General features: G+C 46.7%; 1 protein-coding gene across 2 annotated transcripts in view; it reads right to left on the reverse strand.

The window, feature by feature from the left end:
- The window catches only part of ST8SIA5 (ST8 alpha-N-acetyl-neuraminide alpha-2,8-sialyltransferase 5), a 75761-nt gene that overhangs the window by 15514 nt on the left and 44749 nt on the right, over window positions 1–15498 (reverse strand). For both annotated transcript variants that reach the window (XM_055559071.1, XM_055559070.1), the window contains 2 exons: window positions 11729–11821; window positions 1856–1942 (listed from right to left, as the gene is read on the reverse strand). In XM_055559071.1, coding sequence (XP_055415046.1) covers window positions 1856–1942; window positions 11729–11821 — 180 coding nt within the window. The remainder of the gene's footprint in view (window positions 1–1855; window positions 1943–11728; window positions 11822–15498) is intronic.

Here is a 15498-nt window from a genome sequence, read left to right on the forward strand (position 1 = left end):
TCTTGCAGAGACTTCACAGGGGAGCTCAGTTGGCTGCTGGCCATCGGGAGTAATCTTTCCTGGGGAGGGTTGTGACTGAGGCTTTCCAGAAAGAAGGCCAGAGGCCTGGTGAGGCAGGAGCCAGCAGTCAGTATTTCAAAGCAGCATCTGGCTGGTCCATCTTGTCAGCCCACTGGTAAGAATCCCAATGAGGGAGACTGACTCATATTAACCAAGCTCACGAGTGACTGATATATAAACCAGGATGCAAGTGTGTCCATTTGCAAGCAGTAGGGGAGGGGAGGGCCTCTGTTACAGGATTCCTTTCCTAGAACTGGAATGCTCATACCTGTGTTCCAGCACATTGCCCCACCCCACCCCACTGCACCAGGTTCTTACACCTCAGTTTAGAATCTCACCATCAGTGAGGCTGTAATAAGAGCAAATGGGGAAGACCACCTGGCCTCGAAGCTTTTCCCATTTAGAGCATGGCAAGACCTGATGTCACTTCTCTCTCCCACACCTGGAATCACACCCCCCTGCCAGAAGGGGCTCAGCTCTCAGAGCCTCCCCCCAAACAGTGCTGGCTAGTCCCTGCCAAAGGCTCCCATGGTATCCCAGTTTTCCTCTTGCCACGTCATCTCCCGGTGGCTTCGTTATTTCCTTAGATGTGTGACTCCCACTAATGATGTTTCCGTGCTGCTCTCAGCCTGGACAACATCCTCTGGCATCTCAGGACCTCACTGACCCCGTCCAGTGCTCACCAGTGTGCCCTCGGTGTGCCTGGGCCTCCCCATCACACACCACCTGCAATAAGGCTTCATTCTAAAGGTGCAATTGGGGTTGCATTGGCATCACAGATCTTGGACCTTTTCCCTGCATTCTACATCTATGATTTGTGGGTCTCTGCAAACGACTGTTGAGCCTCAGCTGGGCTCCTGCAGTCTCAGGGAGGCCTCTGGTTAGGGGCTGCTGGTACCTGCAGCACATTTCTAAAACATGCCACTCAATGCTGCCTTTAGACTTGGCCCAGAGCTGCAACAAACCGAAAGAAATGACATACAGAAAATACAAAACACTCAGTGTTGTTTGCTTTTCACAGCTTCCCATGTAGGATTCCTTCATGCAGATGGCTCCTCAGCACATTCAAACTATGACCCGAGTTGCTGAAATCCAGTTTATACACACATTCCCAGGATCCTATCAATTCCATTCAATAAAGTCTTCTTGCACTAAAAGCATACCAGAAACCCCCAGAATTTTAGAGTGGAGCAGACCCTACAGCTCACCACTAATCACAGAGACTGGACATCTATTAGCTTCTTAGCTCTCAAAGACAGGAGAACACTAAGATACAGCTCTTTTCTCCTGGGAGCTTACAATCTGTCAATTTCAGTTAGAGAGCAGCTCAAGAATAAGGTATAGCCGTGCTCCAATGGCTGGTCTAGGCTGTAGGAGCCCAAGTGCTCTGAGAGGGAGAGTGCTTCTGAGTTTGAGCAGCTGCCCCATGGGCAGGATGGGGAGTGGAGTGAAGCCGTGGAAGATGCGTAAGGAGTCTTAATGCACAGGCCAGCTGGAGACCTCGCGCATCTCACCTCGTGGTCAGGGTCTGTACTGGAGACGACAGCACCAACCACGTACCGGTGCTGCCAGGACTAAGGGCAGGAACACGGGGGACAGTGCCCTGCAAGATGCCAGCCTCAGCCTGTATTCTGAGTCAGAACCTCCCCACTCCCAGGTTCCAAAGCCCAATCAGGGCCAGTGCTGGGGAAAATGCCCCTGGGGGCTGGCCTAGCCGAACAAGGGAGATCTGAAGAGGTGGCCAGGAGAACCACACGCGCGGAAGGGCTGGGGAGGACAGACGAGTCATAGATACTTGAACTGGTTGGCTTCAGAGATGTTCATCGCCCATTTGCACATCTGGAGGCTCTTCCACCTGTCGAACAGCTCCGACTGCTTCACCCTTGGGAGTAGAGGACAGAGAGTGCATGAAAGGGCCAGGCTGGACACAGTGTCACCATCCCCGAACACGCTCCCTTCCTGCCCCCCCTTATGCCAAGTCCTGGGCTAGTCCTTCATATTCACTGTATTTTCTAATTTGCAAAACCCTGATTCTCTGGCATCTGGAGCCTGGTGAACTCCTGGAGATAGCAAACCACCCTCCAGCAAGCCTGCCTTCCATGCACACACCAACCAATCCAGAGTCCACACCCTCAACCACCTCCTTTATGAATGGAGCCGCTAGCCCCCTGCCCTCATCAGCCCAGAGCTAGGGATCAAACAACCAGGGGCAGTCCCTATGCACTGAGCTCACTGAAATCATGCAAACTAGCCAATCCTAAACCTTTTCATCCCACCTTGTCCATTCCTTCCCAAGAAAACCACAATAAAGGGTCTCACCCATGCTTTCCCCTTGCCCCTCCTGCTTCCTGACCAGTCTTCTGCTTCCCCATGCATCCCTGAGTGGCATGCCATGCCTCCTGTCTCTAGGGATCTGTGAGCACAAGAACATGCTCCTTTATGATAGTCTTGTGTGTCCATGTGTCTTACTACATGTGATCAAAATGAATCTGGGTACATTTCAAAACATCCTTCCTCAAATGCCTGCTACACAGGCCTGCACAATTCTGCAAGGAACATCTGTCTATAGAGGGTGTGAGACCACTTTCTTAAGGTCTGTAGATCACCCCACACTGCGCTCAGCACACAGTAGGGCTGATTGCAAGGGCACAGTGCCCCCCTCTTTTTCTTTTCCCAAGGGCAGATCACAATTTCCAGTGACAGAGAGGAAGAGAGGCGAAAACTTTTGTCTGGACAACCTTCTGTTAAACTGAGCTGTCGTGATGATGCTCAGTCACAGCCCCCTGCACTCCCCTTTGTGTAAAACCTATAACTTGTCATTACTTCTGCCTGACCATTCCCACTAAATAGTAAATACCAGGCCAAGGCAACAGGCCTGACTGTGTCTCCAGTGCTAAGGCTCATAGCAGATGAGCAGTGAATATTTGTTGAATACTTCAATAAATTAATGAATGAATCAATAAGTCTGAGTTCAAATAAAATCTATAAATGTTATTTAATTCCTCAATATGGCAGGATCTAGAGATACTGTGGTGAACAAAGCAACTCCCTGCCTGCATAGACCTTACACATGAGAAGCAGATATGTGGGATACTACACCAAAAGCACAAACAATAAAAGCAAAAATAGACAAGTGGGACTCCATCAAACTAGAAAGCTCTGCACAGCAAAGGAAATAATCAACAGAGTAAAAAGACAATCTACTGAACAGGAGAAAATATTTGCAAACCACATATCTGATAAGGGGTTAATATCCAAAATACATAGGAACTCCTACAAAGCAATAGCAAAAAACCAAAGACTGATTTTCAACTGGGCAAAGGACTTGAAAAGACATTTACACAAAGAAGACATACTGATGGTCAATACCAATAATCATCATGGAAATGCATAGCAAAACCACAGTTCAATATCACATCATACTTATTAGAATGGCTATTATTAAAAAAAAAAAGATGACAAGTATTGGCAAGAATATAGGGAAAAGGGAACCCTCCTATACTGTTGGTTGGAATGTAAAATGGTATGGCTATTAGGGGAAAGAGTATGGAGATTCCTCAAAAAATTAATAATAGAAATACAATATAGTCAGCAATCCCACTTCTGGGTATATATCCAAAAGAACTGAAATCAGAATTTTAAAGAAATGCTTACACCCCTATGTGCATCGCAGCATCATTCAGAATAAACAGGACATGGAAACAATCCAAATGCTCACTGATACATGAATGGATGAAGAAAAGGCATTCTATACATACAATGAAATATTATGAAGCCTTAAAAAAGAAGAAAATCCTGCCATATGTGACACCTTGGATGAATCTGGAGGACACTATCCTCAGTGAAAAAGCTAGTCGCCGAAGGACAAATACTGCATGATTCTACCTGCATGAGACAACTAAAAGTCACTCTTACAGAAACAGAGCAGAATGATAGGTGCCAGGGGCTCCAGGAAGGAGTAATGAAGTTTTGTTATAAAGTTTCAGTTATGTAAGATAAATAAGTTCTAGAGATTTGCTGTAAAACTTAGTGCCTACAGTTGACAATGCTGGGCTGCACACTTAAATTTTGTTAAGAGGGTAGGTCTCGTGTTAAGTATTCTTATCACAACCAAAAAAACAAACAAACCCAGATATATAATGCCATGTTGGGGAGTGCTGAGTGCTACAAAGACAAATGAAGTAAGAGGCTACAAGGATAATATATTGTTCAACACAGGGAATAAAGACAATCCTGTATAATAACTAGAAATGGTGCATAATTTTTAAAATTTAAATACAATACACTATATTGTATACTTGTAACATATAACATTGTACACCAACCATACTTCAATCAAAAAAAGAAAAAAATTTTTCAAAAAGAAAAATGAAGCTGGGATAGAAAAGTGAGTGCTTCAGATGAGTTGATCCAGGAAGGCTTCCCTGAAGAGGAGAACCATGCACAAAGAACTGAAATTATGCAGGAGTGAGCCACACAAATATCTAGGAAAGGAGTATTCTAAACAGAGAAAAGTGAGTGCAAAGGCCCTGGGGCAGGAACCTGCCCTGCAGCTTTAGCCAGAAGGATCTCTTCATCTCATCCGGACGTCTTCCTTCCAGCTTTCCCAAACCTCCCACAGCAGCTCTTGCCTCTTGAGCTTGTGTGACATCAAAGGAGAGGGGCCATTACACAGTGGCACCCTCACTCACACTGCCACCCTCCCTTGCTCCCTGTTACCCACAGGTCCCCAGCATAGCATCCTGCTTGGCCAATGCCTCAACCACCTCCTGAAAAACACAACCCTGGCAACACTGCAGGCTGGGGTCCCGCGTTCAACTCTTACCAGTGTCCAGACCCCATTCTCTGTACCGCCAAAGGCCTTGTCACACGCTAGACCAAGATCTGGGCCTGGACACATAGCCTGGAATCCTGGTTTCATTCCCAGTTGTCAATATGACCTCAGACAAGTCATTTACTCTCTGAGACTCAGCTGCTTTATCTGTAATACAGATATAATAACCTCTGCCCTGCAGATCTCAAAGATCAAATGAGATCTTTGTCAGAAAGATCAAATGAGATAATATGTATAAAATATTTTATAAATTGCTTTACAAATGCAGAGATCACCTTTACCTTAAAGATGAAAGGTTAATCCCAGGCACTTAACCCCTTTCTCCCAAGACATGACTATTTTCCAGAAGAGGAATAAAAAAAGACTAGATTGTCCTGAGAACAATCTAAAAAAAAGAGTTCTTGTGGGGGAAAAAAGGTCATTAGAAAAGTTGGAAGGTAAAGTCAAGGAATTTTCTCAGAACATAGAAGCAAAAGGCAAAGAGAGGAAAGATGAGATGAGAAGCTATTCAAGGAGCAATCCAGAGGTACACAACTCTTAGAGGTACCAGAAAGAAGACGGGAAGAAAACTGGAGGAGGAAATATAAAGAAACCCAAGAGAAAGTTCAAGAGTTTGGAGTGAGCTCTGGAGTAACAGGTCTCCGTGAGTGTGTATCCTGAGGCCCAGGTTCTGATATTCCAGAACCATCATGACCTGTAAAGACTCAGACAGAAGGAAACAGGTCACATCCAAAGGAAAAAGGAGTACCGTGTGCTCAACAGAGTAAAAAGACAACCTACTGAACAGGAGGAAATATTTGCAAACCACATATCTGATAAGGGGTTAATATCCAAAATACATAGGAACTCCTACAAAGCAATAACAAAAAACCAAAGACCCAATTTTCAATTGGGCAAAGGACTTGAAAAGACATTTCTACAAAGAAAGGGAATAAAGACAATCCTGTATAATAACTAGAAATGGTATATAATTTTTAAAATTTAAATACAATACACTATATTGTATACTTGTAACATATAATAAAGATGATGGAGAAGGTCTTCAGCATTCTGGGGATGAATAATCTTCACCTAAAATGCCAACGCCACCAAATCAACAAATAAGAGAATTACATCATTTGTACACAGAAGGACTCAACCACTACCCACCACTTTGGGGGAATTAACCTGAACATGGGCAACAGCAAATGAAGGTGTAAACCAGGAAAGAAGCAGCTATGGGTGAATCCAATCTACGGGGCAGAGAAGGGAAGTGACAACCGTGTGTGACATACCCAGAGAGCAGCCTGTCCAGGATGGATAAAGAGGATGAAGGGAAACCCTTGGGGGAATGCCTAGCTGATGAAGAGGCAGGGGAAAAAAAAATAGGGCATGATAGAGACAAAGTGTTCAAAAGGAAAAAGATGACTAGAAGTTCCATAAAAAAGGGGGGGGAGGGGGTGGAAATGTACAAGAAAGGCAATAGGAATCACTGTTTTCTGATCTTCATATTTTAGAGTCAGCCCATAGAGAAAACCCAAGAAAGGCTTGCTATAGTTACAAATAGAATGTAAATGTCATCAGCCTTGACATTCTCAAGGTAAACTCATGGATGACTAAAGCCAGATACCCTCCTCTTAACAAAGTACAGAACCAACAGATACTGCCAGTATTTGGTAGAACAAGAAATAGGTTATCTAGGCAACCTATAGATAGAAGAACTTAAAATAGCAGGACCCCTCAGCTGGGAAAAGTGGGGTGGAGGGAGTGTTTGGGCTGGGTCAGGGAGTGGAATCCTCACCCACCAGAGCAGGACGTCAGTGGACACTAAACGTGGCAACCGGGGCATGCACAGGACTGAGAGGTACAGCTTCTGGCTGTCCCAGAAGCAACAGCCAAAAGTCATAAGGAGCAGGGCTGGGGGAGAGGGTGTGTGCAGAAACCGTCACTTTTTATTACTATAAACTTTTGTGGCTACTTGATTTTTCCAGCCGTGTGCAGAAGATGATGATCATCCCCTCGTCCTCCTCCTTCTTTCTTCCCCTTTTCCTCCATGGCCTCGTCTGCTCCCACCTCGGTCTCATCCACCTACTCATTCATCTAACAGACACGTCCAGAGCCTGGGCAGGGTCAGGCAACAAGACTCAGAGAAGCATGGGCGCAAAGGAATGTCCCAGCCCAGAGAGCTGCTGGCCCTGCTCCCAGGCTCTCTCCTGGTCTCTGTGAGGCTCTGTTGGGGTTCCCCAGGCCAGAAAGATGGGGAAAGGGTGACAGGAGAGACCCAGGGTGAGGTCCCAGGCATGCATGGTGCTATCTGTGTGTGAGTGCAGACAGCAATTGGTTTAAAACTAAAGAGGCCCCTAGAATGGCTAAAATAAAGCATAAATAATTTTTACAAGTATCAGGGACAATGTGATTTTGCAACAAATCATCATAGAGTCATTCCTCATTGTATCTGACATTGTCAGGGAATGAGGCCCTTACCATGTGGGAGTTTTTCAGTTGACTGATTTTTACCACTGATTGGAGCAATTTTGTATCAGAATCATTCCCAGATGAATCACACACTGCCCTGTCTCCTCAGATGGAATGCCAGCTGACATGCATGTACCGGAAGGGCCTCTAGGCACATCTGTCCAGCCCCTTCCATTCGCAGATGGAGATTTAACCTTTTCCTGATGACTCAGGGTCTCCACTGTGAGCACTGCTCTTGCCTCTGGGCTGGACAACAGTGAAGCCCACAGGTGCCCAGGTGGCATCAGAACCACTAAGATCAGAGGCCAGTCTCTGGCTTTTCTGATTTCAGCTCTGGGGGAGCTCACTGAGCTCAGCTTGAGGACTCCGAAAAGGAGTCACTGGGCTTGTTGCTCCCTGAAAAACAGCCTGTTTCCCCCACCACAAGGGCCCAGACTCCAGGGCCAGGGGACCATATGGAGGGCAACTGACATGAAAGAGACAGGAGGGACAAGGCCCAGAGGTCACCAGCTGGGACGGCCACTCAGCTCAGGAGACCAGAGAGGGTACCCCAAAGGCAGAGACACACACAGCCAGACACACAGAGGCTCCATGACCACTAACACGAGTTCCTGACAAGGGACAGAGGGTGGGCACAGATGGTGGGGGACAGGATGAGGTTCCATCACACCCCACAATGTTTGAGATTTAGGCTTGAAACAAAGAGCCCGGTGGTGATGGTGGTTTAGCCGTTAACTCGTGGCCAACTCTCACGACCCCATGAGTCCTGCCAGGCTCCTCTGTCCATGGGATTCTCCAGGCGAGAATAGTGGACTGGGTTGCCATTTCCTTCTCCAGGGCATCTTCCTGACCCAGGGATTGAACCCGGGTCTCTTGCATTGCAGGTAGATTCTTTACAGACTAAGATGTGAGGGAATCCCCTTAAGGGCCCAGGGAACTTCTAACATGATCCCTCTGATAGGACTATTATGGACTGTGTTATAGCTTCTTTGAAATTCCTATGCTGAAGCCCCAAACCCCAAGATCTCAGAATGTGACTCCATTTGGAGATAAGGTCTTTAAAAAGGTGGTTAAGCTAAAATGACATCACCAGGGTGGGCCCTACACCATTACGAGTGATGTCCTTACAATAAGAGGAAATTAGGACATGGGTACAGAGGGAAGACCCTGAAAAAGAGAGAAGACGGCCACGTTTCAGCCAAGGAGAGAGGCTGCAGGAGAAGCTAACCTGCCGGTGCCTTGATCTCAGACCTGCAGCCTCCAGAGCCATGAGAAAGTTAAGTTCTGTGGTCTAAGCCCCCTGGTCAGGGGTACTGTGTGGTGGCAGCCTCAGCAAACCAATACAAGGACTCAGGCAAACACACAGGAAATATATGGGGTAGAGGTGTGGGCTCTAACAGAAGGGTGGCCCATTTACAGGGCCTCTCAGGCTTCCTGTCTGGATCCTGAGGTAGCCATGAAGAAACTGTCTCCATCTTATAATTTTAAAAATTAATTATTCACCCTTTGTGAACTCTTGGTTATGCTCTCAGTGCCCAGGCTTTCCAGGGGGAGACATTTAAGGGCCTAAGATCTTGGAGTTCTGAAAAAGGATCAGGCTCTCTGCTTACACCTTTGGCTCCTGACAGGGGCCCGGGCAGCCATCTTTGTCACTGAGTCACAGCTCCTCGGCAGAGCGTATCCAACGCCAACCACATCCTACTCCTCCCACCTTCCCAAGGGCCCCATGGCCCTCAGACAGAGATAAAATCTAGATCCTGGCCTGCACTGCAGGACTCACAAGCTCCAGCCCTGCCTGCCCTCCAGCAACCTGGCTCCAGTGTCCCCTCGGGCCGGTCTCTGAGCCTGGGACACAGCGGGCCCTTTCTGGCCCAGGCCTCTGCATGCACCATCCTCCTTATCTGGAATCCTCTTGGCCCAGTTAACTCCTTGCTCCCTCCACGGTGTGGTGGCAAGGCTGGGTGGGATGGACAGAGAGGGAGCACTTCCTCGGCTTCCTCTGGAAGCTTCAGACCCTTGGTCAGAACAGGGATCGTGAACAATGAAGCTGATCCCAGGTGGACACCTGGCCTTACCCCCAGACCCTCAGTCAGAACAGGGACTATGAACAATACGGCTGATCCCAGCTGGACACCTGGCCTTATCCCCAGAACTTTCCTGTACGACTAAGCTGATGGAGTCTGTGAATGTCAGCAAAGCTGCTGCTGCTGCTGCTGCTGATTCCAGAAAGGAAAGGGGTTGGGGTGGGGGGGAACATCCACATTTATTGAGCACCTACTACGTGTGCTGCTGTGACGTGCACTCCTGGGCTGTATCTGTGACATCATATGGAAAACCCGGAATGAACTCTTTGGCCACCACAATATTTTCACATATGTTATTTCAGCTAGTCTTTACTGCAACCTAAAAGAAGGTTAATAGTGGCTCCATTTTTATAGGAAAGGAAAGACTCAGAGAGGTTGAGTGATTTGTATAAACATGCAGAGCTGCTAAGGCCCAAGTCGGCTTTAGACCCCATGTCTGCCTGACCCCAAGGCCCATGCTCTTTCAATGACCTGCATGATCACGTGATCATGTCAAATGGCTAAAGGAGCAGTGGCTCCTGCCTATGAGCCTGATGGTGGTGCCAGATCCTGTTAGGGTCCCTTGAGTCCACATTAGTGCCCAGCACTGCCCGGCTCCGATTTCTTCCACATCTGAGTGTACAGTTGCCCCTTGAACAGCACAGGGCTGTTGGGCAGCCCTCTAGGTCCACAGTTCCTCTGCATCCACAGATTCAACCAACCTCAGACCGAGTAGCACTGCAGAGCTTACTCTCGCCAAACATCTGCATGTAAGTGGATCCATGCAGTTCAAACCCACGTTGTTCAAGGGTCAACAGTAATGGTTTTCAAGTCAACATGCATCCTGTCATGATTAACAGGGCACAGATTCCTCTCAATTCCTGGCAGTCCTGTGAGTGAGTGTCCAGTATGTAATGTGTCTTCCTTCGCACAGGTTGTGATGCACTGGGGTGGGGAGGGGCAGGCACGGTTCTTTTGCTATCTGGGTGCTGGTTTGTGCGGACTTTCTGGAAGGATGCATGAAGATACATGGGTGGCCTCTTAGGAGGAGACTGAGGGAGGGGAGGTCTATGGGATGGGGGTTTCTCACTTTATACCCTTTTGTACCCTATGGTAGAAAGTGAAGAAGAACTAAAGAGCCTTTTGATGAAAGTGAAAGAAGAGAGTGAAAAAGTTGGCTTAAAACTCAACATTCTGAAAATGAAGATCATGGCATCCAGTCCCATCACTTCATGGCAGATAGATGGGGAAACAGGGGAAACAGTGGCTGACTTTATTTTTCTGGGCTCCAAAATCACTGCAGATGGTGATTGCAGCCATGAAATTCAAAGACGCTTACTCCTTGGAAGGAAAGTTATGACCAACCTAGACAGCATATTAAAAAGCAGAGACATTACTTTGTCAACAAAGGTCCGTCTAGTCAAAGCTATGGTTTTTCCAGTGGTCATGTATGGATGTGAGAGTTGGACTCTAAAGAAAGCTGAGTGCTGAAGAATTTATGCTTTTGAACTGTGGTGTTGGAGAAGACTCTTGAGAGTCCCTTGGACTGCAAGGAGACCCAACCAGTCCATCCTAAAGGAGATCAGTTCTGGATGTTCATTGGAAGGACTGATGTTGAAGCTGAAACTCCAATACTTTGGCCCCCTCATGCAAAGAGGTGACTCGTTGGAAAAGACCCTAATGTTGGGAAAGATTGAGGGCAGGAGGAGAAGGGGATGACAGAGGATGAGATGGTTGGATGGCATCATCGGCTCGATGGACATGGGTTTGGGTGGACTCCAGGAGTTGGTGATGGACAGGGAGGCCTGGCGTGCTGTGGTTCATGGGGTTGCAGAGTCAGACACGACTGAGCAACTGAACTGAACTGAACTGTACCACTTGAAATCTGTATGCTTTAAATAATAATTTAAAAAATGAATGAATATAAAATTTTTAAAAGACAATAGCAAGAGGGCAATGCTTAAGCCACAAAGTACTGAATTTCAGGACAGACACTCCTGTGCCCTCTTCAATTTCTATACAAGAAAGCTCCGTGATGGTAATAGTGCAGGCTGGTAATTGAGCCGGGGACTGGAACACAGTCACCAGAGGTGACCTTGCAAACTTGACATTTTTCATAAAACACAAACAGTTGTCCCCACATCCAGCCCTCCAGGGCTCTCCAAATGCCAGAGGCCCCAGGGAAGCAGACCTAATTCTTGCTCTGTCATGAGCCACCAAGTGTCCTATTTCCTTGGGTCGTGCCCCCACCCAAGCCCCTGTCCTGCCCGCCCCCCATGCACTGCCCAGCACCCACCACCCACCCAGCCACACTCACATGGAGAGCACCTTCACTTCCAAGATCTCGTGCCTCAGCTCCAGGCATCTTGTGGAGTTATACTCAAAAGGGCCCTCATAAAATTCAAAGTACCTGGGAACCAACAGGGACAGAGGTTACTACACAGAGAAGCAGGCAAACTCCTGAAAACCTGTTGGGGTTCTCAATGGCGGGAATGGGGGGCAGAGGGGTGGTGTCCCGTCAAAGTAATAGTGTAGAGCAAACCAGCCCTCCCCAGCAGATGACCTGATGGGGGTCTGCCTCCAGGCCCGCTGGTTTAATCACTGGTTGGCTGATTACTGTTGGCACCCCTACTAACCCGGGAGTATAAGCATTTAGGCCATGAACCCGTTTCAGTACATCATGACATTTTTGAAGTGGGCTTGGTTCCACATGGCGACTTTGAAGGAGAAAGAGGATGCTCTGGATACATCCTCATTCGCACTCCTCCTGGGACCAGTCGTTGACGGAGGCGGCCCTGGAGTCGGTCAGTGAGGCTACAGGCCTTCAGCTCAGCCTGCCCTCTCCTGCCCCCTTCTCCTCCTCCTGGGGAAGTGTCCAGCAATGACAGCCACAGCACAGCCAAGAAAGCACAAGCTGCTTTCCCACTGTGAAAAGAATTTCCGCTTCCATTAGCTCATTGACATTCATGCGCACGTTGTGACTAGGTGAGATCCTTTCTCCCCATTTGCCAGCTGAGAAAACTGAGGCTGAACAGATGGTGCTCCAGGCCATGCTGTCAGTGTCGAGGAGCCTGGGCCAACACAGTCCCTTCTGCAGCTTCAAGCAGAATAACAACACCAACTTCAACCAACACCATTGAGCCCTTGTCACAGGCCAAGTTCAGGGCCCAGTACTCTACATGGAGGTATTCACTTTTTTCCTTTTTAATTGAAGTAGAGTTAACTTGCAGTATTGTGTTAGTTTCAAGTATACAGCATGGCAACTACAAGATAATGGGTACAATTCCCTGTGTTATACAGTATCTCCTTATTTCTTATCCATTTTGTATACAGTAATTTCTATCTGCTAATTCCATATTCCTAATTTATCTCTGCCCCCTCCCCTCTCCCCTTTGATAAACAGAGGTTTGTTTTGCATGTCTGTGATTCTATTTCTATTTTGAATGCATAATCACTTGTATTACTTTTGTCATTGTTTAGTCACTAAGTCATGTCCAGTTCTTGGTGACCCCATGAACTGTAGCCTGCCAGGCTCCTCTGTCCATGGGATTTTCCAGGCAAAAATACTGGAGTGGGTTGCCATCTCCTCTTCCGGGGGATCTTCCCAATCCTGGGATCCAACCCATGTCTCTTCTGTCTCCTGCATTGGTGGGCAGATTCTTTACCACTGAGCCACCTAGGAAGCCCTGTATTACTTTTTAGATTCCACATATAAGTGACACCAAATAGGATTAGTCTTTATCTGACTTATTTCATTAAACATAATATCCTCTTCTAATCTGTATCACTAGCCCACCAGATAAGTAGTCATCAAGCATCCAGAGCAGGCTCTGGGGGTCAACGCACTTGCCCAGGGCCAAGTAGGTGGCAGGTGGCAAAGCTGGGTCATGAAGCAGTGCATTCAGTCACGATGCTCTTGTCTGCCCACTTACAAGGACAGTTGGTGACCCCTGGAAAGGGCCCTCTCACCTCCTACAGCCACACCTTCCAGTTCACACCAGTGCAGGGAACATCCACTGACAGGGGTGGGGTGGGGAGGGGCGGGGGAGGGTGACCACCAAGATAAAACACAGTAGTTCCCTGTCAGACTCGGCCACGAAGGCAGAGGGGCCTCCAGGGCAGAGGCCAGATGTACCCTCTCCTCACGGCCTCTCTTTCTGGAGGTTGTCGGAAGACACCGGGGCTGATGAAGCTGGGAGGGTGGGATCCCAGGAGGGCCCACAGTCAAGAAATCTGCAGGCTCAGCCTCTAAACTTGGGGCAGAGGCCTCTCTACAGCTAGCCCTGGAGAGCCAGAGGTTGGGGTGGAGCCCCAGGACTGCAGCTGGGCCCTGCAGGCCACAACCAAGGATTTAAAATAAAGTCAGTCCTTGAGCATTTCCCACAAACGTTCCCAAAACATGAGCAGCTATTTCACATATATTCTCACTAACTTATATAGACAAACTTATGTCTGTGCTGCTTTAGAAATACTGAGACATTTATCCAATTAATTGGCTTCTTTTTAAACAACTTGCATTTTAAATAATTTAAAATATAACTTCATATGTCATACTTTAAAACTATTATATTTGTAAATATTTTTTATTATTTTACTATAATTTAATTTAAAATATTATAATCATACATTTAAGACATTTTAAATATATTTTAGAATATTTTAAAATATTTTACACAACAAATTGACTCCTATCTATACAAAATAAATCATCTCCTACTTTTCATGTTATAAAAGAATTTAAGCAGATTTCATAAAGTAATGCTCAAAATTCTCCAAGCCAGGCTTCAACAGTACGTGAACCGTGAACTTCCAAATGTTCAAGCTGGTTTTAGAAAAGGCAGAGGAACCAGAGATCAAATTGCCAACATCTGTTGGATCATCAAAAAAGCAAGAGAGTTCCAGAAAAACATTTACTTCTGCTTTATTGACTATGCCAAAGCCTTTGACTGTGTGGATCACAATAAACTGTGGAAAATTCCGGAAGAGATGGGAACACCAGGCCACCTGACCTGCCTCTTAAGAAATTTGTGTGCAGGTCAGGAAGCAACCGTTAGAACTGGACATGGAACAACAGACTGGTTCCAAATTGGGAAAGGAGTATATCAAGGCTGTGTATTGTCACACTGCTATTTAATTTATATGCAAAGTAATGAGAAACACTGGACTGGAAGCAGCATAAGCTGGAATCAAGATTGCTGGGATAAGTATCAATAACCTCAGATATGCAGATGATACCACCCTTATGGCAGAAAGCAAAGAAGAACTAAAGAGCCTCCCGATGAAAGTGAAAGAGGAGAGTGTGAAAAAGTTGGCTTAAAACTCAACATTCTGAAAACAAAGATCACAGCATCTGGTCCCATCACTTCATGGTAAATAGATAGGGAAACAGTGGAAATAGTGACAGACTTTATTTTTAGGGGCTCCAAAATCACTGCAGATGGTGACTGCAGCCATGAAATTAAAAGACGCTTGCTCCTTGGAAGGAAAGTTATGACCAACCTAGATGGCATATTAAAAACCAGAGACATTACTTTGTCAACAAAGGTCCGTCTAGTCAAGGCTATGGTTTTTCCAGTGGTCATGTATGGATGTGAGAGTTGGACTCTAAAGAAAGCTGAGCGCTGAAGAATTGATGCTTTTTAACTGTGGTGTTGGAGAAGACTCTTGAGAGTCCCTTGGACTGCAAGGAGACCCAAGAAGTCCATCCTAAAAGAAATCAGTCCTGAATATTCATTGGAAGGACTGATGCTGAAGTTGAAACTCCAATACTCTGGCCACCTGATGGAAAGAACTGACTCATTTGAAAAGACCCTGATTCTTGGAAAGGTTGAAGGCAGGAGGAGAAGGGGATGATAGAGGATGAGATGGTTGGATGGCATCACCGACTCAATGGACATGAGTTTGAGTAAAGTCTGGGAGTTGCTGATGGACAGGGAGGCCTGGTGTGCTGCAGTCCATGGGGTTGCAAAGAGTCAAACACAATTGAGCGACTAAACTGAACTGAGGCACTGAAGATCCTAAAATATCACTCTCCTTTTTCTGTTTCCTTTATGTTTTACAACTCTTTTCATTGTCTTTCTCACTTGG

Source organism: Bubalus kerabau, chromosome 21, assembly GCF_029407905.1.
Source record: "Bubalus kerabau isolate K-KA32 ecotype Philippines breed swamp buffalo chromosome 21, PCC_UOA_SB_1v2, whole genome shotgun sequence".
NCBI classification, from domain to species: domain Eukaryota; kingdom Metazoa; phylum Chordata; class Mammalia; order Artiodactyla; family Bovidae; genus Bubalus; species Bubalus kerabau.